The sequence below is a fragment of the Ailuropoda melanoleuca genome, chromosome 14 (assembly GCF_002007445.2).
Source record: "Ailuropoda melanoleuca isolate Jingjing chromosome 14, ASM200744v2, whole genome shotgun sequence".
In the NCBI taxonomy this organism is placed as follows: Eukaryota; Metazoa; Chordata; class Mammalia; order Carnivora; family Ursidae; genus Ailuropoda; species Ailuropoda melanoleuca.
This window is the reverse complement of record NC_048231.1, coordinates 14,066,265-14,089,100: the sequence shown is the minus strand read 5'-3', so window position 1 is coordinate 14,089,100 and position 22,836 is coordinate 14,066,265. Positions and strand designations below refer to the sequence as shown.

Below are 22,836 nucleotides of genomic sequence, written 5' to 3'. Positions count from 1 at the left end.
GCTAAATTTATTAAGAAATTTGAGTGCTTTTTTCCCCCTTTTTTTAAATTTAAATTCACTTAACTATTATTAGTTTCAGAAGTAGAGGTCAGTGATTCATCAGTCTTTTTTTTTTTTTTTTTAAAGATTTTATTTATTTGGGGGGGCACCTGGGTGACTCAGTTGGTTAAGCGTCTGCCTTCAGCTCAGGTCATGTTCCCAGGGTCGTGGGATCAAGCCCCACATCGGGCTCTCCACTCAGCAGGGAGCCTGCTTCTCCTTCTCCCTCTGCCTGCTGCTGCCCCTGCTTGTGCTCTCTCTCTGTCAAATAAATAAATAAAATCTTAAAAAAAAAAAGATTTTATTTATTTGAGAGAGAGAGAGATTGCACCCAGGGAAAGGGAGAGGGAGAAGCAGACTCCCCACTGAGCAGAGCGCCCGACATGGGTCTTTATCCTAGGATCCAGAGATCATGACCTGAGCTGAGGGCAGACACTTAACTGACTGAGCCACCCAGACACTGCCATCAGTCTTACATATACCCAGTCAGTGCTCGTTATGTCGTGTGCCCTCCTTAATGTCCATCACCCAGTTACCCCATTCCCTCAGCCCCCTCCCCTCCAGCAACCCCCAGTTTGTTTCCTATGATTAAGAGTTTCTTATGGTTTGTCTCCCTCTCTGATTTTGTCTTGTTTTATTTTTCCACTCTTCCCCTGTGATCCTGTTTTCTTTCTTTCTTTCTTTCTTTCTTTCTTTCTTTCTTTCTTTCTTTCTTTCTCTTCCTTCCTTCCTTCCTTCCTTCCTTCCGTGCAAAAAGGTGATTTTATTACAGTGTGGGACAGGACCCATGGGCAGAAAGAGCTGCTCATCCTGTTTCGTTTTTTAAATTCCACATATGAGTGAAATCATATGATAATTGTCTTTATCTTAATTGACTTACTTCACTTAGCATAATACCTTCTAGTTCCATCTACATCGTTGCAAATGGCAAGATTTCATTTTTTTGATGGTAGTATTCCATTGTGTATATATATATATATATACCACTACTTTATCCATTCATCTGTTGATGGACATCAGGGTTTTTACCATAGTTCGGCTGTTATGGACATTGATACAAACATTGGGGTGCAGGTGCCCCTTCAGATCACAAATTTGTATCTTTGGGGTAAATGCCTAGTAGTGAAATTGCTGGGTCGTAGGGTAGCTCTATTTTTAACTTCTTGAGGAACCTCCATACTATTTTCCAGAGTGGCTCCACCAGCTTCCATTCCTGCCAATGGTGTAAGAGGGTTCCCCTTTCTTTGCATTCTCACCAGCATCTGTCATTTCCTGACTTGTTAATTTTAGCCATTCTGACTGGTGTGGTATCTCATTGTGGTTTTGATTTGTATTTCCCTGATACTGAGTGATGTTGAGCATTTTTTCATGTGTCTGTTGGCTGTTTCTATGTCTTCTTTGGAGAGATGTCTGTTCATGTATTCTGCCCATTTCTTGAGTGGATTATTTGTTCTTTGTGTGTTGAGTTTGTGTGTTAAGTTCTTTATAGATTTTGGATACTAGCCCTTTATCTGATAAGACATCTGCAAATATCTTCTCCCATTCTGTCCTTTGTGTTTTGCCAGCTGTTTGCTGTGCAAAAGCTTTTTATCTTGATGAAGTCCCAGTAGTTCATTTTTGCCCTTGCTCCCCGTGCCTTTGGTGATGTGTCTAGCAAGAAGCTGGTGTGGTTGAGGTCACAGAGGTTGCTACCTGTGTTCTCCTCTAGGATTTTGATGGATTCCTGTCTCACATTTAGGTCTTTCATCCATTTTGAGTTTATTTTTGTGTATGGTGTAAGGAAATGGTCCAGTTTCATTCTTCTGCAAGTGGCTGTCCAGTTTTCCCAACACCATTTGTTGAAGAGACTGTGTTTTTTTCCTTTGGTTATTCTTTCCTGCTTTGTTGAAGATTAGTTGACCCTAGGGTTGAGGGTCCATTTCTGGGTTCTCTTTTCTGTTCCATTGATCTGTGTGTCTGTTTTTGTGCTAGTACCATGCTATCTTGATGATTACAGCTTTGTAATAGAGCTTGAAGTCCAGAATTGTGATGACACCAGGTTTGGTTTTCTTTTTCAACATTTCTTTGGCTATTTGGAGTCTTTTCTGGTTCCATACAAATTTTAGGATTATTTGTTCCCACTCTGTGAAAAAAGTTGATGGTATTTTGATAGGGATTGCATTGAATGTATAGATTACTCTAGGTAGCATAGACATTTTAACAATATTTATTCTTCCAATTCATGAGCATGGAACATTTATCCATTTCTCTGTGTCTTCCTCAATTTCTTTCATGAGTGTTTTATAGCTTTCTGAGTACAGATCCTTTACCTCTTTGGTTAGCTTTATTCCTAGGTATCTTACGGTTTTTGGTACAGTTGTAAATGGGATCAACTCCTTAGTTTCTCTTTCTTCTCATTGTTAGTGTATAGAAATGCAACGGATTTCTGTGCATTGATTTTATATCCTGCCACTTTGCTGAATTCTTATATGAGTTCTAGCAATTTTGGGGTGGACTCTTTTGGGTCTTCCACATACAGTATCGTGTCATCTGCGAAGAGTAGGAGTTTGACTTCTTTGCCAATTTGGATGCCTTTTATTTCCCTTTGTTCTCTGATTGCTGAGGCTAGGACTTCTAGTACCATGTTGAACAACAGTGGTGAGAGTGGACATCCCTGCCATGCTTCTGACCTTAGGAGAAAATCTCTTAGTTTTTCCTCACTGAGAATGATACTTGCTGTGGGCTTTTCATATGGCTTTTATGATATTGAGGTATGTTCCCTCTATCCCTACACTGTGAAGAGTTTGAATCAAGAAAGGATGCTGTACTTTGTCAAATGCTTTTTCTGCATCTATTGAGAGGATCATACGGTTCTTGTCCTTTCTTTTATTTATGTAGTGTATCACATTGATTTGCGGATGTTGAACCACCCTTGCAGCCCAGGGATGAATCCCACTTGGTCTTGGTGAATAGTCCTTTTAATGTACTGTTGGATCCTATTGGCTAGGATCTTGGTGGGAATTTTTGCATCCATGTTCATCAGGGATATTGGTCCATAATTCTCCTTTTTGGTGAGGTCTTTGTCTGGTTTTGGGATCAAGGTAATGCTGTCCTCATAGAAAGAGTTTGGAAGTTTTACTTCCATTTCTGTTTTTTGAAACAGCTTCAGAAGAATAGGTATTAATTCTTCCTATTGACTTTAAATTGTTCTAGGAATGTTCTTACTTCTCCAAGGCTCTGCTGTCGCATTCCATGTAGCTTAGAGTGCAGGCCCCGTTCAGTCTCTGCCTCAGACACCAAAGATCTCCTTGTAAGGCTGTGTCATCTGTTCAGATCTTTGAGATAAGGTATGAGAAGAGCATTTTTAGTGAATCTGTGGTATAGTAATAATTCTTGGAATCACATCACATCATTCTTCGGAAGACTGAATGCCTTCTTATGCATAATGTATGTATTATACAATCTCATAACAGCTTTTTCTTTAATTGAAAAGATACATCCTTTTGAGAGAGGGAACAGTAAGTGTTGAGTGAGCATCCTGTTCCAGTACCTCTAATTCTTTAATGAGAGTGCTCTGGAAGCCTTCCCTTGGAATGGTTTTTACTTGGGATAATGGAATGAAATTCTGTGGTGGCCGTGATGACTCTGGCCTCGAGGCAAACCAGTATAACTACAGCAATGATGTCAGCCAGCTCTTCTAGCGTTTACTGCCTGATTGTACCATGCAGAGTGCTTGACACTCAGGGGTCTCGTTTAATCCTCACAGTAATCCTCTGAAGTAGATTGTGTTATCCCCATTTTACAGGTGAGAAAACTGAGGCCCAGGGAAGTTAAATAACTTCTTTAAGGTTATTCTGAAATCAGCGAGTGGTATAGAGGCAGGTTGGTTGAACCCTTCACGGTAAAACTATACTGTTCCCTTCCCCAGAGAGAATATAGCATTTAGATATTCATTCATTTATTTGACAAGTATATATTGATTTCCTGATACGTGTCAGTCCCTGGGCTGGGACTGCAGTGGTGAACAACACAGAACAGACCCTGGCCAGCGTGGAGTATGTTACAGTTGGGAAGCTCAGAACCAGGAAGAACGGGAAAATGTTAAAAGAAATGGCGGGTGGGGAATGGAGACTTCTAGCAGGAGAAGGGTTGAGTGAATTGCCCATGGTCTGATCCAGGTAAAGGTGGACCCGAACCTAGCTCTCTTCTTTCTGGCCTGATGCTTTTTTTGCTAAGTCCCAGAACCTTTACCAGAGTTTATGTCTGTTTTATAGCTGGCCAAAAATGGGTATGCCGTGTCACTTAAGAGGGGGCTGTGTCTCCCATCTGGAAGCTCTTTGGAAGAGTCTCTTCAGATGATGTGGGTCTTGGGGATGACTCGGTATTTCCAGTCTGTCCTCAGATCTCAACTTTGCTTTGGAAAGTTTTTTGTTCAGATACAAAAGGATAGCTGAACAGGGTGAGTTGGGTGAGGTCAAAGAAACTGATCATGGAGCTAAAAATGACTCTTTTTAAAGAATTCATTTTGTGGCTCATTTCTCCATACAGATACTCTCTTTCTTGCTAGAGTAGGAAGGGAGCTGCAGGCAGAGTCTGGGAGGCTCTGTGTCAGAAGCACCGCTGGTGGTTCTAAGACAAGGGAGGAGAATTCCTGACCTCTCAAGTAATGGAATCCTTTCCGGACGCTGGAGTGCAAGGAAGCGATCTTTCCCCTTACCACATGTGCCCAGTGTGTTTGTGAAGCTAATCTCATGACTTCAGTGGTCTTAAGAAAACATTTGATTGAGAAACAATTGTGTTTTTGTATGAAATTCTGTGGACACATACGTGGATAAACACAGAGTTACACACTTCTTTTAGGATAGAATGAAAGGAAATTTTCTGGACTTGCTGGGTTGGAGAAACAGGTTTACCAGAACTTCTTGACATAGGGGTTTGCTCTTGGAATGGAACCTCCTTATCATTCGGGTTGTAAAAATAGACTGGCTACTGATCTATTTGACATTGTTTTAGTAATATCTTGTCTGAAAATTAGACCATGGACTTAAATCACTGCCTGGAGTTTTTTTTCAACATGATGAAAGTGGCTCTGGATTTTTTTTTTTTAAATTTTATTTATTTATTTAATTTCTTAGAAGTTTTTTTTTTTTTAAAGATTTTATTTATTTATTGGAGAAAGGGAGTGAGAGAGAGTGCACATGAGCAGGGGCAGAGGCAGAGGGAGAGGGAGAAGCAGACTCCCTCCACTGAGCAGGGAGCCTGACTTGATCCCAGGACTCCAGGGTCATGACCTGAGCTTAACCAACTAAGCCACCCAGGTGCCCCTGTTTTGTTTGTTTGTTTTATCAGAGAGAGAATTGCGGGGAGAGGCAGAGGGAGAGGGAGGATCTTAAACAGTCTCTTTGCCCAGCGCAGAGCCGGACCTGAGGCTTGATTTCACAACCCTGAGATCATGACCTGAGCTGAAATCAAGAGTTGGACACTTAACTGACTGAGCCACCCAGACACCCCAGCTCTGGTTTTTTCTAGGAAGAGTTCTCTCACCTTCCACTTCTCCTTTACCTTTCCAGGAGAAGGAAAATGTTACTTAAGTTCTATAACTGTCCTGGTCTGACATCATCGGGTCAGTGCCAGACACTACATGAAGTTCAATACGTGTCTGTTGAGTAAAAGAAGCAATAAAAAAAAAAAAAAAAGAGAGACACAATCAAGTCTAGTTTCCTTTTGGGATAGTGGTCTCAGTTCTGGTGAGAGTGACAATCTGGTTTGGTTTCTTTGGGTTCTGTCTCTTCCTCTGAACCCAGCTGAAAATGGAATGAAACTAAGATAAATTAGAGACCAACGTGTAAAAGTAATTAATTAGTAGGAAGCTCCCTTTGGCAATAACTACTGAACTAGACTAGTTTTAGAATCTTGGTGGGGAGGTATAAAATAATTTTTGGTTCGGGGTGGGATCTGTTACACGTGTTGGGTTGTGATGGGTTGGTAGGAGCAACCAAGCTTCTCTTAGCTCTTTCTATGACTTTGGGGAAGGAGCTGGTTTTTGCCCTCAGCCACAGGGAACGTCTTTATAAAAATTTAAAGGACTGTATGCTTTTAGTTGGCACAGATTAGATCCTTTTTGTCTCTAGAGGCTAGAACTGAAAGGACCTCAGTGCTGAGCTATTTTCCTCTGTAGTGTTTTCGAGTGCCTTTGGGATTTCGCTTATGTGGTCTCTATGCTTTATTGAACTTTCCTCCTTCCAGGGCTCTTCAGTTCCTTCCTCATTTCTTGCTTTTCCCTCTGCAGGGAACAACGCTGTTTTCCCTCAGAACCAAGCTTATGTGGTTATTCTTTCTGGAATGATTCTCTAAGGGCTCAGAAGGAATTTCTTGATGGAGATTGTCATCATTCCCATTGCTTGCTTGGCTCAGAGGTTGACCGCTGGACCCTTTTCACTACCATAAACTGCTCTGAATTCTAAGTTGGAACAATGGAGATCACTGAGTACTGTTAATGTTTCATTTTAGAAATTCTGCTGGGAACCCTATACAAAGGGAAAAGCTTTGTGGGTGAGATAGAGAGGTGTATTGTTTGGTTTCTTAAAAACCGTGGGTAGATGGTCATTTTACTAAGCGTCAGCTGTGAAAGTAGTATTACTACCTTGTTTTGATGAGAGGGAAAGGAGCCACTCAGCGAGTTCTTTCATTTTCAGGTGGAATCAGTTTAGATCTTACCACACGGCTGATTTAGTCCCTGGATGAGCAACTTCTGGGCCACAAGCTGGTGCAAGCCCGGCTGCTACTGCTGCGCCCCCTTCATGCGTTTGCAATGGGCTGGTCTTCAAATAATAGTGGGTGATATTTAGTGAGCACTCACTGTGCACCAGGCAATGTGCTGTGCCCTTTACCTGTTTTACCTCCTTTAGCCTCTCAGGATCCTGAGGGGTTGTGGACTCTTACTGTGTTGGTTCCCTGACACATCAGTAGGGAAATCATCTTTCCAGGGCCACACAGTGGCAAAGCCAGGAGTGGAATTCGGGTGTTTCTGACTTGTCTGACATCCAGGAGATGGCCTAGCAAGCTCGGGGAGAGCAGAAGGTGGAAGCTGGGGAGGGGAGGCTTTGCTGTTGTGTAGGGGCCGAGAAGCATTTCAGACAGAGGGAGCTGGGCGCGGTGGCCCTTTGGCTGGGCACCGAGGCAGGGAGCTTATTGCACTCCAGGAAAGGAGCAGAGTGGGCTCATGGATTGCAAACTGGCAGAACGAGTAGAGCGAGAGCCTGGTTCCCTTCTGGCTCCTTTCTTCCCTCATCAAAGGGAATCTTCATCTTTTCTTTACCTTTTTCCTCCCCTGGCTGGAAATCAGTCTCGCTACTGCCTCGGCAGCTCTCTCCTTCCCGGCTCGGGGAAAGGCCCACGGGTTAGGATGAGTTGAGTAGAGTAACAGGGAGCAAACTAATACGGAAGGTAGAAGAAGGAAAGATGAAATACGGTGCCAGGTTAGCAGGCATTTTCTCCATTTATCTCTTTACTTGACTAGCAACACCACCCAGTCAGGGGAGGCAACGATGGCACTGTCCTTACTGTACATGTGAAAAACAATACAGTTGGTGCACGTGAAATGATTATCCAAGGCCTGTCAGTAGATAACCAGCCTAGGGCTTTGAACCCCTCCACCTAGAATTCTTTGCACTGGATTCAGAGGCATATGCCTAACACGTGAACATGTATGTTTAACCTTCCCCAGGACCCTCGCGTGCTGACAGGGCGTGTTGTATTTTCATCCCGAATGAGTTGTTTCTTGATACATGTTATCTACATCACCTGGTGGGTACTTCTTGTGGATCCTGAGACATTTAACTGTGTACTGAAAGGCCCCCACATGTCCGTTTTCCGGGTGCCCACTCTTACGGAGCCTGAGCGCAGATGTTGCTCTGTGTGCTGACAGATTCACGGCAGAGTCGATTTCTAGGTGGGGGGAAGCTCCCAGGCCTCGTGTTCTTCCCCAGGACTGTGTGAGAAGGGCCTGGCTCTCACCTTATCTGACTATCTGACTCCTTGTCAGTAGAGCTTTAGGGAGCTTTTGTTCTCTTTCTCCTGCGGCTAACCTAGCCGTTTGGGACCGGTGAGTGACACCAGTCCCAAATGGGCTTCCTTGTAACTTCTTGGTCCTCTCAGTTGTCTGGGACAGTGACCCCATCACAGGGTTTATTGAATGCTGCTGTGTGTGAAGCCCTCTGGAGGATATAGGGTGGAGAAAAGTGATTAAGGTACCTGGCAACATGCGTGACATTCATCCATTCATTTATTCATTCAATCACTAGATATTGAGCTTTTCCTATGTTCAGGTTGTGTCCCAAGTGCTAGGGATGAAAAGATTAGATAGAGTTCTGTCCTCGTGGATCTAGCAAAGGCAGTGTCATTGCAGTGGGCATTGGGTAAATTATTAGCATCGTTGTTAACATTAAGGCCATTAATGCAACAATAATGATGTTATTAATAGGATCGGGAGTCGTCTACTATCTTGATGAGGTTATGGGAAATGAGGGTTTATATTATCATACCCGTGGTCTGTTTACATTTCCCTAACTGCTCATTATCAAACCAGCAGACTCTTGAGAATCAGGAAGGTATGTTTTCTCTTGTGGCTGGAAGATACTAGATGGAAAGGCGCATCACTCCTTGCTGGAGTAGAACATCGCCTGTTTGGATGAGGAGCTTTGGCTCTGAGGTTCTGTATTCTGAGATTTAGGGGCCCTGAGCATCTTTCTGGGGGTCCAGTCTGAGATCTCACTGGTACCAGGTCTCTTGCCTCCTGGCCTGACTTTTTAAAGAATTGCAGCATTCTTTTTTTTTTTTAATTTTTTATTATGTTATGGTAGTCACCATACAGTACATCCTTAGTTTTTGATGTAGTGTTCCATGATTCATTGTTTGCGTGTAACACCCAGTGCTCCATGCAATACGTGCCCTCCTTAATACCCATCACTGGGCTAGCCCATCCCCCCACTCCCCTCCCCTCTGAAGCCCTCAGTTTGTTTCCCAGAGTTGATTGTCTCTCATGGTTCATTCCCTCTTCTGTTTACCTCCCCTTCATTCCTTCTCCTACCGATCTTCCTGCTATTTCTTATGTTCCATAAATGAGTGAAACCATATGATAACTGTCTTTCTCTGCTTGACTTATTTCACTTAGCATAATCTCCTTCAGTCCCGTCCATGTTGCTGCAAATGTTGTTTAATCGTTCCTTCTGATGGCTGAGTAATATTCTATTGTATATATGGACCACATCTCATAATCCATTCGTCTGTTGAAGGGCATCTTGGCTCCTTCCACAATGTAGCTATTGTGGACAATGCTGCTATGAACATTGGGGTGCATATAGCCCTTCTCTTCACTACGTCTGTATCTTTGGGGTAAATACCCAGTAGTGCAATTGCAGCATTCTTTAACTATAAACAGAGAAATTACGGATGGATGAAGTTTGACCAATACATTTTTTAGTATAATCTCCATTTTTTTCCCCCTAGAGAACAGTTTTTCTTCAGTCCTTAAGGACTTTGCTCCTTACATGGGCTTTAGTGGAGGTTGTGTGGCAGCACCCGCAGGTCTAAATCGGGGTGGGGATGTTTGATCCTACGATACTTCATGAGGGCGATTCCTGACTACCTTGCTGTGAGTTTATATTTCACATACAGCTTGGAAAGCATGTAGGCATCGAAGACACTTGTTTTCAAAATGTCCCTGATGGCGGTGGCCTCTACTATGTTCCAAATAATGAACTTCTTAATGGCCTCATCTGTGGGCATGCAACAGGTGCAGTTGGTGCGGCAAATAGGCTGCATGTGGCCGTGGCCCTTTTTGGCATGACCGTTATTCTTTCTTTTCTTGGTCATCTTGGAAGCAAAGACCCAAGAGAGCCGTTTTTTTAAAAGATTTTATTTATTCTGAGAAAGAGAGTGCATGAAAGCGGGGGGGAGGGGCAGAGGCAGAGGGGGAGAGAGAATCTCATCCAGACTCTGTGCTGAGCGCAGAGCCTGATGCAGGGGTCAGTGTCACGACCCTGAGATCATGACCTGAGCCAAAATGCGGAGTTGGACGCTTAACTGACCGAGCCATCCAGGTGCCCCCCCTTTCTAATAATAACGTTATTGAGATGTAATTCATATAGCATATATTTCACCCTTTAAGAGTGGATAATTCAGTGTTTTTAGTGTATTCATAAAGTTGTGCAATCCTTAGTGCTGATTCCAGAACATCTTTATCAACCCAAATAGAAACCCTATACCCATTAGCAGTCACTCCCTAGCCCCTCCTTACCCCAGCTATTGGCAACTCCTAATATACTTTCTGTCACTGTGAATCTACTTGTCATGGGTATTTCACATAAATGGAATCCTAGAATATGTAGTATTTTTGTGTCTGGCTGCTTTCACTTAGCATGATGTTTTCAAGGTTCATCCATGTTGCAGCATGCATAGTACTTCATAACTTTTTATGGTTGAATAATACTCCACCATGTTTTGTGTATCCATTCATCAGCTGATGGACATGTGGGTTGTTTCCACCTTTTGGCTATTTTTTTTTTTTAAGATTTTATTTATTTATGCGACAAAGATAGAGACAGCCAGCGAGAGAGGGAACACAAGCAGGGGGAGTGGGAGAGGAAGAAGCAGGCTCACAGCGGAGGAGCCTGATATGGGGCTCGATCCTACAACGCTGGGATGACGCCCTGAGCCGAAGGCAGACGCTCAACCGCCGTGCCACCCAGGCGCCCCTCCACCTTTTGGCTATTATGATCTTGCTGCCATGAACATTTGTGTTCACGTCTTGTGTGGACAGTTCTCTTGGATACATACCTGGGAGTGGAATTACTGAGATACACGGTAACTCCATGTTTAACTTTCTGAGAAACTGCCATATTGTTTTCCAAAGTGGCTGTGCCGTTTTACATTCTCAGCAGTGCACGAGCATTGCAGTCTCTCCATATGCTAACACTTGTCATTATCCTTATTTTTATTTTAAATTTTTATTATTTATTTATTTATTTTTAAAGATTTTGTTTTATTTATTTGAGAGAGAGAGCAAGCGGCTGTGCGACCATGAGCCTAAGCATGAGCGGGGTGGGGGGGAAGTAGACTCCCCGCTGAGCAGGGAGCCAGACCCCAGCTCAGTCCCAGGGATGACCTGAGCCGAAAGCAGATGCTTAACAGACTGAACTACCTGGGGAGGGGGCCGATTTATTTATTTTTTTGAAGTTTATTTAAGTAATCTCTACATCCAACGCAGGGCTTCAACCCACAACCCCGAGATCAAGAGTTGCATGCTTCACTGACTGAGCCAGCCAGGCGCCCCCAATAGCTCTGTGAAGATTTTTGTTGTTGTTACTATTGTTTTGATCATAGCCATTCTAGTGGGTGTGAAGTGAGACCTCATTGTGGTTTTAATTCACATTTCCTTAATGACTGTGGTGGTGATTGCTTTTTCAAATACTTATTGGCTGTTTGTAAATCTTTGGGAAAATGTCTTCAAATTTTTGGCTTAATATTTAATAACTTTTTTTTTTTAGTTAAAAGAGTTCTTTACATATTGTGGACTACTCGTTCTTATCAGATAAATGATTTGCAAACATTTTCTCCCTCTCCCATTCTTTGGGCTTTCTTTTCACTGTCTTGATGCTATCCTTTGCAGAATACAAGTTTTTAATTTTGATGAAGTCCATTTTGTCTATTTCTTTTGTTGTATTGGTTTTGGTATCATATCTAAGAAACCGTTACCTAATCCAGGGTCACATAGATTTGCTCCTGTGTTGTATTTTTCTTTCTTTCTTTTTTTTGTTTTTAAAGATTTTTTTTTTTTTTTATTTGAGGGAGAGTGAGCGAGCATGAGAGGAGAGGGGGGAGATGGCAGAGAGAGAAGGAGAAGCAGACTCCCCCACTGTGTGGGGAGCTAGATATGGGCCTCAGTCCCAGGACCCTGAGATCATGATCTGAGCCGAAGGCAGATACTTAACTGATTGAGCCACCCAGGCGTCCCACTCCTATGTCGTCTTCTAAGAGTTTTATAGTTGTAGTTCTTCTATGAGCACTAACTTGTACTGCCTAAAGCTTTGAAAATTCCTCTTAGCTGTTTGCTGGGGGTAAGGCTAGGTGGGAGCCTGTCATCCTGGAGCTTCTTTTCCTTGCCACCTTGACCATTCAGTCAAGGACCTGGACCTTGGAAAGCAGTTGTTCTTACAAGTTTTCTAACTATTATGCAGTTTACATTTCTTTCTTTCTTTCTTTCTTTTTTTTTTTTTTTTTTTTGAAGGTAACGAATGAAGAGGACTTTATTAGGAAATTGGACTGTAAACCTGATCAACATTTGAAGGTGGTTTCCATTTTTGGAAATACTGGTGATGGAAAGTCTCATACTCTCAACCACACTTTCTTTTATGGCCGTGAAGTCTTTAAAACTTCCCCTGCCCAGGAGTCCTGCACCGTGGGGGTGTGGGCAGCCTATGACCCAGTCCACAAAGTAGCAGTGATAGACACAGAAGGGCTCTTGGGGGCGACAGTGAATCTCAGCCAGAGAACACGACTGCTGCTTAAGGTCCTGGCCATCTCAGACCTCGTCATCTATCGAACTCACGCAGATCGGCTGCATAATGACCTCTTCAAGTTCCTTGGGGATGCCTCCGAAGCTTATCTGAAGCACTTCACCAAGGAACTCAAGGCTACCACTGCCCGCTGTGGCCTGGATGTCCCCTTGTCCACCCTGGGCCCTGCTGTTATCATTTTCCATGAGACTGTGCACACTCAGCTGCTGGGCTCTGGTGAGTAGACACGGGACCGTGTCACAGATTGACCTTTCTGGGTACAAGGAGGCAGCCATTGGGCTGCAGTAGTAACTTGGTGGAGGGGGATTGCCCAGCAGAATTTCTGCCTGGGCAAGACCTAAGGGAGTGTTTGAAGAAGGGTGGAGTGAGCAGGTCAGGATGAAGATTGAGGATTGAGGATTACCTATTGGTTTAGGCAATACAGAGATACTTGGTGATCCGGATAAGACCTGTTTCCCAGGGGTGGTGGCCACGAAAGCCTGATCAGGATAGGTTCAAGAGAGAATAGGAGGAGAAGAATTAAGGTTGTGTGTGTACTCTACTCTTCATAGAGTTCTGTTATAAAGGGGAGCAGACAGATGAAATGATAGCTAGAAGCTGATGTGGGATTTCAAGGGGTTTTCCCTTCTTTAAATTGAAGCTGTGAAGTATTGCAGGTATTTGTGTCCTGGTGGAAATGCTACACTAAGAAGGGAACAATGCAGATGGAAGAGAGCAGAATAGTTGGAATGAAGCCCACGTGGGTGGGTTGGCCTTAGAGGCATGGACAGTCCCTCCGTAAGCACAGGAGAGAAGGCAGAGTATATGGACACGGTTGCAGGTAATTGGTAGATGTAGTATGTGTGTGGGAGTTGTCTTCTTGTTTCTGTTTCCTTAGAGAAGTAGGAGGCAAAGTCATGATCTGAGAGAGGATGAGGGAGCAGTGCAGCAACAGTAATTGGACACAGGTGGGGACAGTAGTGTTAGCCCCTAACACAGTTATACCATTTACCTGTTCATTCAGTCCACATAGTTTGTTTGTTTGTTTGTTTCTTTTTTTTTTTTCAGAGATGGTGGGGGGAGCACAGAGGGAGAGAGACAATCTGAAGCAGGCACCACACCCAGTGCGGAGCCCTACATGGGCCTCTATCTCAAAACCCTGAGATCATGACCTGAGCTGAAATCAAGAGTCGGATGCTTAACTGACTGAGCCACCCAGGTGTCCAGTCAACCAGGTTTCTTAAGTGCACAATGCCCTGTGCTGAGCACTGGGGCACAGAGCTGAGAAAAGCAATTCTTACCCTCACATAGCGCACAGTGCAGTTGGGGAGACCACACGTGTTCTATTCTGTAGCAGATGTGGGTCCTGGAGCTGTACGGGGACAGAAGAGGGACTCTACACCTGCTAAGGGGATCTGGGAAAGAGGAGGTGGGGCTTGAACCTAGACACGTGGCTTGATAGGGCAGGAGAGGAAGGGTGCTCTGGAAAGTGCAAACCCCTGGTGGCTTGAAGGGGCAGGTTGTGTCCAGAAACCTGCAGGTAGTTCTGCCGGAGCCTCCTGAGTTCTCTGCTAGCCCCTCAGCGCGCTCCACACAGCGGCCAGGGGCCCTTTCCACAAGCTTTATTTATAATTTAGATCTTGCCGTATTTCTGCTTATAAGCTGTCAGTGTCTTTCACTACAAGCCCCCGACGATGTCCTTACTCTGAGTCCTGTCTGTGTCTCTGAATTCCTTCTCTGGTTATCCCCTTCACCCCCTCCCACTGGCCGCCACCTGCCCCACCGCACACGGTGACACACACCAGCTATGGGTATACTCCCTCTGGTAGCCACACCAGCCTTTCCTGCGTTTCCACCTTTGCATATGCTGCTCTGTCAGCCCGAAACGTGTTCCCTCAGCAAGTCATACTTTAGAGTCAACTCAGCTCCCACCCCCTTGGAGCCTTGGCTGACTGCCCCTTGTAGAGTGGTCCTTCTGCACCCGAGTTTACACTCTTACCGCATTGCTCTGTTCATCTGCCTCAAGACCCTTGTCACCATCTGAAACCCTCCATTGTGTTTGCTTACTTGTTTTTGTTTCTCTCCCATTACAATGGAAACTCCACGAAGGCAGGAACCTTGCCTGTCTTATTCCCTGCTGTGTCTAAAGAGTCTGGATGAATGGTTGGCACTCAGGTTTGTTGGATGAATCAGTGAAGAGGTTCTCACTGTGTCTGAAGCACAGATTGTATGGGAGGGAATGGTGGAGATACTTGGTGGTCAGATCATGGGCTGCCTTGACGCAGTTCTCACATATGCCGGGAGTCCCTGAAGGATTTTAAGCAGGGAGTTACATGACCGGATCTATGTTTTCCAAAGGTTGTGTGGCAGCCTGTTGCAGGATGAACTGTAGAGGCGTTCCTGGAGGCAGGGAGACGAGCCAGGACATGACCGTGGTGCCTGATGAGAAGCAGTGGGGGCCGAGCCCTGGCAGTGGCACAGGAGGGGAGTGGACAGACCGGGGCCATATTAAGGAGTTAGAATCAGAAGGACCAGGGTCGAGGGGGAGGCTGAGAAATCTAAATGTTCCAGCAGAGGCTCCTTTGCAGGGGACTCAGAGGTCAGGAGAGAAGGTTGGAAATGCTGACTTGAGGATGCCTCCCATGATCCGCAGTTTTTTTCCACTTTGGATTTTTACAGCTTTGGTAAGGGGAAGGTTTAATTTCTAGCTCAGGATTTTGAAATAACGAGCACTTTACAAATAACTCTTTTCGCTTTTGTACCATGTACTGTGTTAGGTGGTTTTTTAAAAAAAATAAATGCTAACTTACTGTATCCTTGCTATTTGGCCCACTCAATAGCAGCCCCATTTTACAGATGAAGAATCTGAACTCAGACAGTTTGAGTTATGTAACCAAGCATTTTCCAGCTAGTAAGTTACAAAACTGGGCTTCAGAATAAAGTTTCCTAACTCTTAAATCCAGGACTCTTTCTGGAATACTGTTGCTGCTTCTTGAAACCTGGAGATGGAATCAAGACAGCCAGAGTTTATGCAGGGTAGAAGGAGAGGTGCCAGAATTGTGGGCAAATTGATAATTCAGGGAGCCCGATGCGGGGCTGTCTCATACTTTCTGATTTTGTTTTGTTTTATTTTATTATAATTTCTTTTTTAGAGGGAGAGAGTGAGCAAGTGGTAGGGAGGGGCAGAAGGAGAGGAAGAGAGAGAATCTTAAGCAGGCGCCATGCCCATCAGCAGGGCTCCATGTGGGGCTTGATCTCATGACCTTGAGATCATGACCTGAGCTGAAATCAGGAGTCGGATGTTCAACTGACTGAGCCATCTGGGCGTCCCACTTTCTGATTTTAGTTGATCGTGTTCTTTTTTGGACAGAGGATTCTAGGTGGGAGTTAGTAGGCAAATGAATTCTCTGTTTTAAAATGAGGAGAACCAAGCTCCTGTAATCATTTGGGGGCAGTGATTGTCTGTCCAGGGACAAGCTGTGAGATGAAGTTGGGAGGGAGTGAGGGTGGCCAAGCCGGTACCTGGGTGGCTTTGGGAGGAGTCACTCCTCGATGGTTGACCCTGGGATACTGCCTGCTCCTTCCTTCAAAAGCCACTGCCACAGGGAACATTCAGGAGGAGATGGGTTTAGGGATGAACTACAGAATTTTGGCTACTTCTTTTTGATGACCTTACTTTTAAATTTGAGTAAGGCCATATCTCCAGTATTAATTGGAGTTATTTTGTGGTGGTTGTTAAAATATTGAAGGAAATTGAAAAGTCCTTCCAACATTTATCTCCAGAATAGTTACTGAGTTCATCTGTACTGCCACCCCACAATTGTCTGGATAGATAGTGGTGAAACTGCTCTCAGATTCATCAGCCGTTTGTCCATAGCTTCACCAGCATAAGACCAGCATGTTCCAGGTAGCTGTTTTAAATGTTCATTAGTAGGTGACTGGTTAAATATGTCCGTAGGATGGAGGACTGTGTAGCTATTAAAAAAAATAAGGAGCTTCTCAGAGTGTGTCGTGAAAAGAACAGGTCCTTACAGTATGTAATTAAGTGACAAGCAAGTTGCATATATGTGTTGGTACGTGTGTAGGAGAAAGAGGTCTGAACAGGTCAATAAACACTGAACTGTGTAGTAGTCACCTCTGGGAAGTAGAAGGGGGCAGAAGAATTCTAGTTCTTTTATCCTTCGACATGTTTGGATTTTTTTGCAATAAGCAGATTAAAAAAGACTTTCCCTGAAGTGTAACATACATGCAGGAGAGCGTACATCATATCGCAAGTATATTAATGTGATGAATTTCACACGGATACTGGCTGTATCCGTGAAGTCAGTAGCAGAAAATGATATTCCAGCACCTGCTTCACCGGGAAGCCCTGCGCATGTTCCCTTCTAGGCAAGGGTAACCTAAATTCTAACAGCAGAGATCGGTTCTGCTTGTTTGTGTACGTTATATAGAGTCAGACTACAGAGTACTTTTATAATGCAACACAGGTTTTTTTTTTTAAAGAAAGGTCATTTCACGTACCTGTTTCCTTGTCCAGATCACCCGTCAGAGGTGCCAGAAAAGCTCATCCAGGACCGGTTCCGGAAGCTGGGCCGCTTCCCTGAAGCCTTCAGTTCCATTCACTACAAGGGAACGAGGACTTACAACCCTCCCACCGACTTTTCTGGGCTGCGGCGGGCTTTGGAGCAGCAGCTAGAGAACAACACCACCCGTTCTCCCCGGCACCCAGGGGTCATCTTCAAAGCCCTGAAGGTCAGCTGGCTCCTGCCCCGAGTGCTCCTCATTGGGGTTCAAGTGGGTGGTGAGAACACTCAGCTCCCTTCTGTTGGTGCTGGGGATTGGAAACGGGGACTGCAAAGCGAGGTTGTAGGGAAAGGAAGCACAAGAGTGTAGTTCACACCTGCTGAGTGAGAGCTCATGCTGCTAAGAGCATGAGCACAGAGGATTCTTAGGTTATAGTTAGAAAGTGACAGGTCCCATGTCGGAGAAAAACCAGGCTTTCAGACAATAGGAAAAAGCATTCATTTCCGTGTGGTGTGACCCAGCCCCGGTGAGTTGTATTGTCTCAGTTATCTGAACAGGACTCAACTTCTTTTTTTTTTTTAACCTATATTAATATAACAAGAGGGCAACTGTTTGTTATCACTATAAATGGAAAACCAGTATCCCAGGTAGAAATTTCCCAAGACAAAAAACAAAGGCACACGATAACAGTAATTGCTGTTTATTATATACCAAAGTTCAGAGGACTCTATATGAATTAGTTCACTTAATCCTCACACCACCAGCATGCCTGGCTGGCTCAGTTGGTAGAACGGGTGACTCTTCATCTCAGGGTTGTAGGTTCAAGCCCCATGTTGGGTGTAGAGATTACTTAAAAATAAAGTCTTAGGGTGCCTGGGTGGCTCAGTTGGTTAAGCGACTGCCTTCAGCTCAGGTCATGATCCTGGAGTCCTGGGATTGAGTCCTGCATGGGGCTCCCTGCTCAGCGGGGAGTCTGCTTCTCCCTCTGACCCTCCCCCCTCTCATGCTCTCTCTCATTCTCCCTCTCAAATAAATAAATAAAAATCTTAAAAAAAAATCTTAAAAAAAATCCTTACACCAGCTCCATGTGTTAAGTACTGTTACCCACCTGCATTTTGCAGATGAGGAAACTGAGGAACAGGGAGGTGAAGTAATCAGTTACACACAGTTACTAAATAGCAGCTCTGACTGGTAAACCCTGGCTGGTGTACTCTAGAGCCCCGTATAACCGGGAAAACTCTCCTGTCTCAACAAATATAATAACATACTGTTTCCTCTCTAGGGACTGTTGTTCATGGAAGGTTCTGAAACTGGGGCTTGTTTTTTCTTTATTTAAAAGGGGGATTAGCAAGTGTTCAGGAGATGATAAAGATAATACTGTTACCTAAGTGAGATTTTCTCTTTAACAGAATCTGAAATTTTGAAAATGAATTTAAACGGGAGTAATTTCTTCTGTGGAACTTGATGCTACTCATTGTACCATCTACAGCCATGTCCCGTGCCCCCTAAAATTCATCTCGTATACAGCAGTGATGTGAGGCCTGCCTTTTGGGAAACATCTCTAAGCATTGTATCTTTGTTCTTTAAAATCAGGCGAATTGTTTTTTGTGTATCTCAACAGTACTATCAATGCATTGTTTTGGTAGTACAGGAAAATCCTGTTATAAAGCACCCTGCGGATTTTGTTCCCTCCATCCTGATGGGTGCTTGCTTCTTTGTAGCTGAGACCCTGCCAGCTGGGTGGGCTGCAAGCCCTCCAACCAAACAGATGCTCTATAACCTGTCTGGGGTCCTCAAGAGTTAGACTGTTGCGTCTTCTTTAACAGATAGCATCTTAGGCCTCACAGGTATCTGGGTAGGAGGGATCACTGTGCTAGGTAGTATCTCTTTGCTCCCACAGCAGTATGGCTACTCTACTATTCCTACATCATTGTAGCCATCAACAGGCAAGAAATCACTAGAACAGTGGCAGTGGCGGGGTGGGCATAGAATGGGATAATAGAAAAGTATGATTTAAAAAGTAGTACTGATTATTGAAAATTGCCATTTTAGAATTGACTAGGTAGTCTCAGTGAAATCTTCATGTCTTATCACAATGCATTGGTCAAAGCATTCCCTGGGCCCAGTAAAAGCGGGAAAAGGGTTCCCAAAAGGAATGTAAAAGTTGTTGATACCATTATGGGAATAAGAATTCTAAGTTTAGGACAGTTTGTTCGGTGATCCATTTATATTGTGTTTGTCTGAATTCAGACCCTCTGGCTTACGTTAGGAATACATGTTAAGTGTAGAAAACATTGGTTACTACAGCAGAGTTACAGCAGTGAAAACAAGGACCAACTACAATCCCTCCACCTAGGGATAGCCATTGTTAACATTTCAATATGTGCCCTTATAGTGTGTGTTCTGTGTTTAAAAAAACCCCAACATATACCTTATCATCACATTATAGATGTAAACTTGTAATCCTTTCCCCATGAAATATCATAACATTTTACTGTATTATTATTATTATTTTTTTAAGATTTTATTTATTTATTCGACAGAGATAGAGACAGCCAGCGAGAGAGGGAACACAAGCAGGGGGAGTGGGAGAGGAAGAAGCAGGCTCATAGCAGAGGAGCCTGATGTGGCTCGATCCCATAACGCCAGGATCACGCCCTGAGCCGAAGGCAGACGCTTAACCGCTGTGCCACCCAGGCGCCCCAACTGTATTATTTTTTTAGTGAGAGAGCGGGGGAGGGGCAGAGGGAGAGGGAGAGGGACTCTTAAGCAGGCTCCACACCCAGTGCAGCCCAATGTGCAGGGCTCAGGGCTCCATCTCACGACCCTGAGATCATGATCTGAGCTGAAATCAAGAGTCAGATGCTTTACTGACTGAGCCACCCAGAGGCCCCAACATTTTACTCTATTATTAAATGGTTTTCATAAATAGTTTTGATAGCTGCACAATATTTCATTGTCTAAACATACCAAAATAACAATTGTCAGACAAGAGATTGTAAGTAAAATTTCTCTGTTAAAAATAATACCACAACTAAATATCATAAAAGCTCTTTCTATATTTGGAATTATATTTTTAGGTTATATTGTCTTGAAAGAGATTGTGTCAAAAGTGTGTGCGTGTGTGTGTGTGTATGTACACACACAGAGTGAATGTGTATTGCATTTTTGTCATTCACAAAATTGGACATGAAATCCTGTTTAAGTACTTTTGGTTATTTGGTGTCTTTTTTTCTGTTTTGCCAGTTTTTAGTATTTTAGGGATTTTACTTCAACAGTCTCTGATCTTTACTATGTACGTATTTTTTTAGCATTCTTTATAATGAATTCATCAAAGGGATCCCCGTGAATACTGCTTCCTTTTTGCAGTTTGCTTTGTGCATAGCTCTGTGTTACCATGCCTGCAGGCTTAGGACGGGGGAGCAGGAAGGGAGCAGGGTCTTTGGGGCAGTGCTGGGCATGTGGGATCTGGAGAGAGGCTGGGAAATGTTGGCAGGATTGGAGCTAGGGATATGAGGGTGCCCTGAGGACTTAGGGGATAGAGACTGGGGCGGGGAGGGATGGGAAAGAAGGGATAGGAGAAAGGGGTTTGGCATCAGACGAGGCAGGTTCAGGTGTACACAGGAACAGGCTTTGGGCATATACTGATTTGCTCAATCCATTGAGTTTTTAAAAGGTTTGTAGTGGGGTACAATGTAGACAGTGGATCTGGGTAAATTGCATATGAGAGTTCCTTGTACCATTCTTGCAACTCTTCTACAAGTTTGAAATTATATCAAAATGAAAATTACCCTTTAAATTAAACAAAGTTTGTGGCTTTTGCCTCGTGGTTGCTTTGGGCCGAATGTTTGTGTCTTCCCAAAATTCATATGTTGAAGTCCTAATGCCCAGTATGATGATACCGGTGGGCCTTTGGGAGGAGATTGGTCATGAGGTTGGAGCCCTCATGAATGAGATTAATGCTCTTGGAAAGAAGCCCCAGAGAGCTCCCTACCCCCGTCCCTGCGAGGACACAGTGCAGGGGCACCGTCTGTGAACTAGGGAGCAGGTCCTCACCAGAACCTGACCTTGCTGACATCCAGACCTTGGGCTTCCAGCCTCCAGATTTGGAGAAAGGCATTTCTGTCGTTTAGAAGCTGTCCAGTCTGTGATACTTTGTTTTAGCAGCCTCAGCGGACTTAAAGACAATGGTTCAAGCTTGGGTTCTGGAGTCAGACAGACTTGTGTTGGAATCCCAGTTCTGCCACTTACCAGCGGTTTGGTCTTGGCAACGTACTTTATTTGTTGGTTGGTTCATTCATTCCACAAATAAAAGAGTGCATCTGTGTGCCAGGTAGAGTTGTGGTGCTGGAAGTACAGTGGAGAGCAAGATAGACAATAGCCTTTGTCCTCCTAGTACTTCTTTAAACCTTTTTCCTCATCTGTAAAATAGGAATAATAGAAGAATGCTCCTAATGAATTGAGCTGAGGATCAAATAGAACAGCACACTTGAAGAGACAAAGTATGTGGTATATAGGAAACGTTCAGTAAGTGTTAAATAGTGTGAGAATATTAAGGAAAAAACTGTGAAAGATGTTTGTATTTGAATAATTCATGAAATACATCTAATTAGATTTGAGGTTAAAGTATACTTAGATGTCCCGGCTCAAGTCCTTGAAAGGGCTCAAGGGTAGTCACAGTGGAAGATTACACTCCGGTGTTTGCAAACATCCTCCAGAGAGGCTGAGGCCACACCGTGGTCTACAAAGGGCTGTGAATCTCATCAGTATACATGTTAGCGACAAGGCCGATGGCTGGATTCTAGAGTTCCTTAGGTTTTCTCTAAGCTCACCCAGCTTCATGTCTAAATTAGACTGTCAGGGACACTGAGTGCTGTAAGCAGTAATTAGTGCTCAGGGATTTTACCCTCAGGGGACTTGGATGTCCTACTCCGGGCCAGCTTGTTAGGCAATTTTGAGAAAAATAGTTACACTATGCTTATGAGGTGATATGAGTCATGAAGTTTTCTGTAAATACACTGAGCCTAGTCAGCTGGAGTTGTAATGATGCGTGGTAACGGGTGTCCACAGAGTTTCACCTGGACCTATGTTTAGTCCTATTCTCTGGGGCGGAGACTGGGATGTGGGACCTGCTGCTTCTGTCCATGGGAAGGAGTTAACTGTTTCAAAACGCATGTGGTTTTCTGCTCTCCCCAGGGAATTGTGGGGGTGCTTACAACTTCCTGAGATCCTTGAAAAATTTGTTTTTATCTTTTTTGGTTGTTGTTTTGCTTTTAATCTCTTGTTTAAATTAGAATTTTGTTAATTTTCCAATTATTGTTCTAATAGAAAGCTACTTGTAGGTCTGCTTTAGGCAAATCGACCCACTAGAGTTTTTATAGCTGCTAAGACACACTAACTGAAGTTTTCGTAGTTCATAGCAATGTATAAGAGAAGGCTGTCTTTTCTTCATTGTTTTTTTTTTTAATTTGGCTTTACATTGTATGTTTTTTCTACAAGGAGCCTTGAATTCTTTTTTGGAGTGGAAGAGTAGGGATGGGCATAAGCATAAATTATCAATGCTGTACTAATTTGTTTGGCTTCCTGCTTCTCCCAGTTTTTTTTTTTTTCTCTCTCTCTCTGGTTTTCTTAGCTTTGTCCAGTTCCTCATTAACTCACTGAGTAAAAACACGTAGTGAAGTCCAGGGATGTGTTCTAATATGATAAATGTAATTTTTTTTCTATATGATTTTCTCTTTAT

General features: G+C 43.8%; 1 protein-coding gene and 1 pseudogene across 5 annotated transcripts in view; one reads left to right on the top strand and one right to left on the bottom strand.

Annotated features, from left to right (window-relative positions):
• ZFYVE1 (zinc finger FYVE-type containing 1) overlaps nucleotides 1-22,836 on the top strand; it is a 56,717-nt gene that overhangs the window by 15,746 nt on the left and 18,135 nt on the right. For 3 of the 5 annotated variants that reach the window (XM_002920249.4, XM_034642245.1, XM_011226259.3), the window contains exons 3-4: nucleotides 12,305-12,809; nucleotides 17,110-17,324. The exons of 1 other annotated variant lie outside the window; for it this stretch is intronic. In XM_002920249.4, coding sequence (XP_002920295.2) covers nucleotides 12,305-12,809; nucleotides 17,110-17,324 — 720 coding nt within the window. Of the gene's footprint in view, nucleotides 1-12,304; nucleotides 12,810-17,109; nucleotides 17,325-22,836 lie in introns of those variants that run through there. One more of the 5 variants, XM_034642247.1, reaches the window with a different exon arrangement.
• LOC100478077 lies at nucleotides 9,563-9,964 on the bottom strand (annotated as a pseudogene).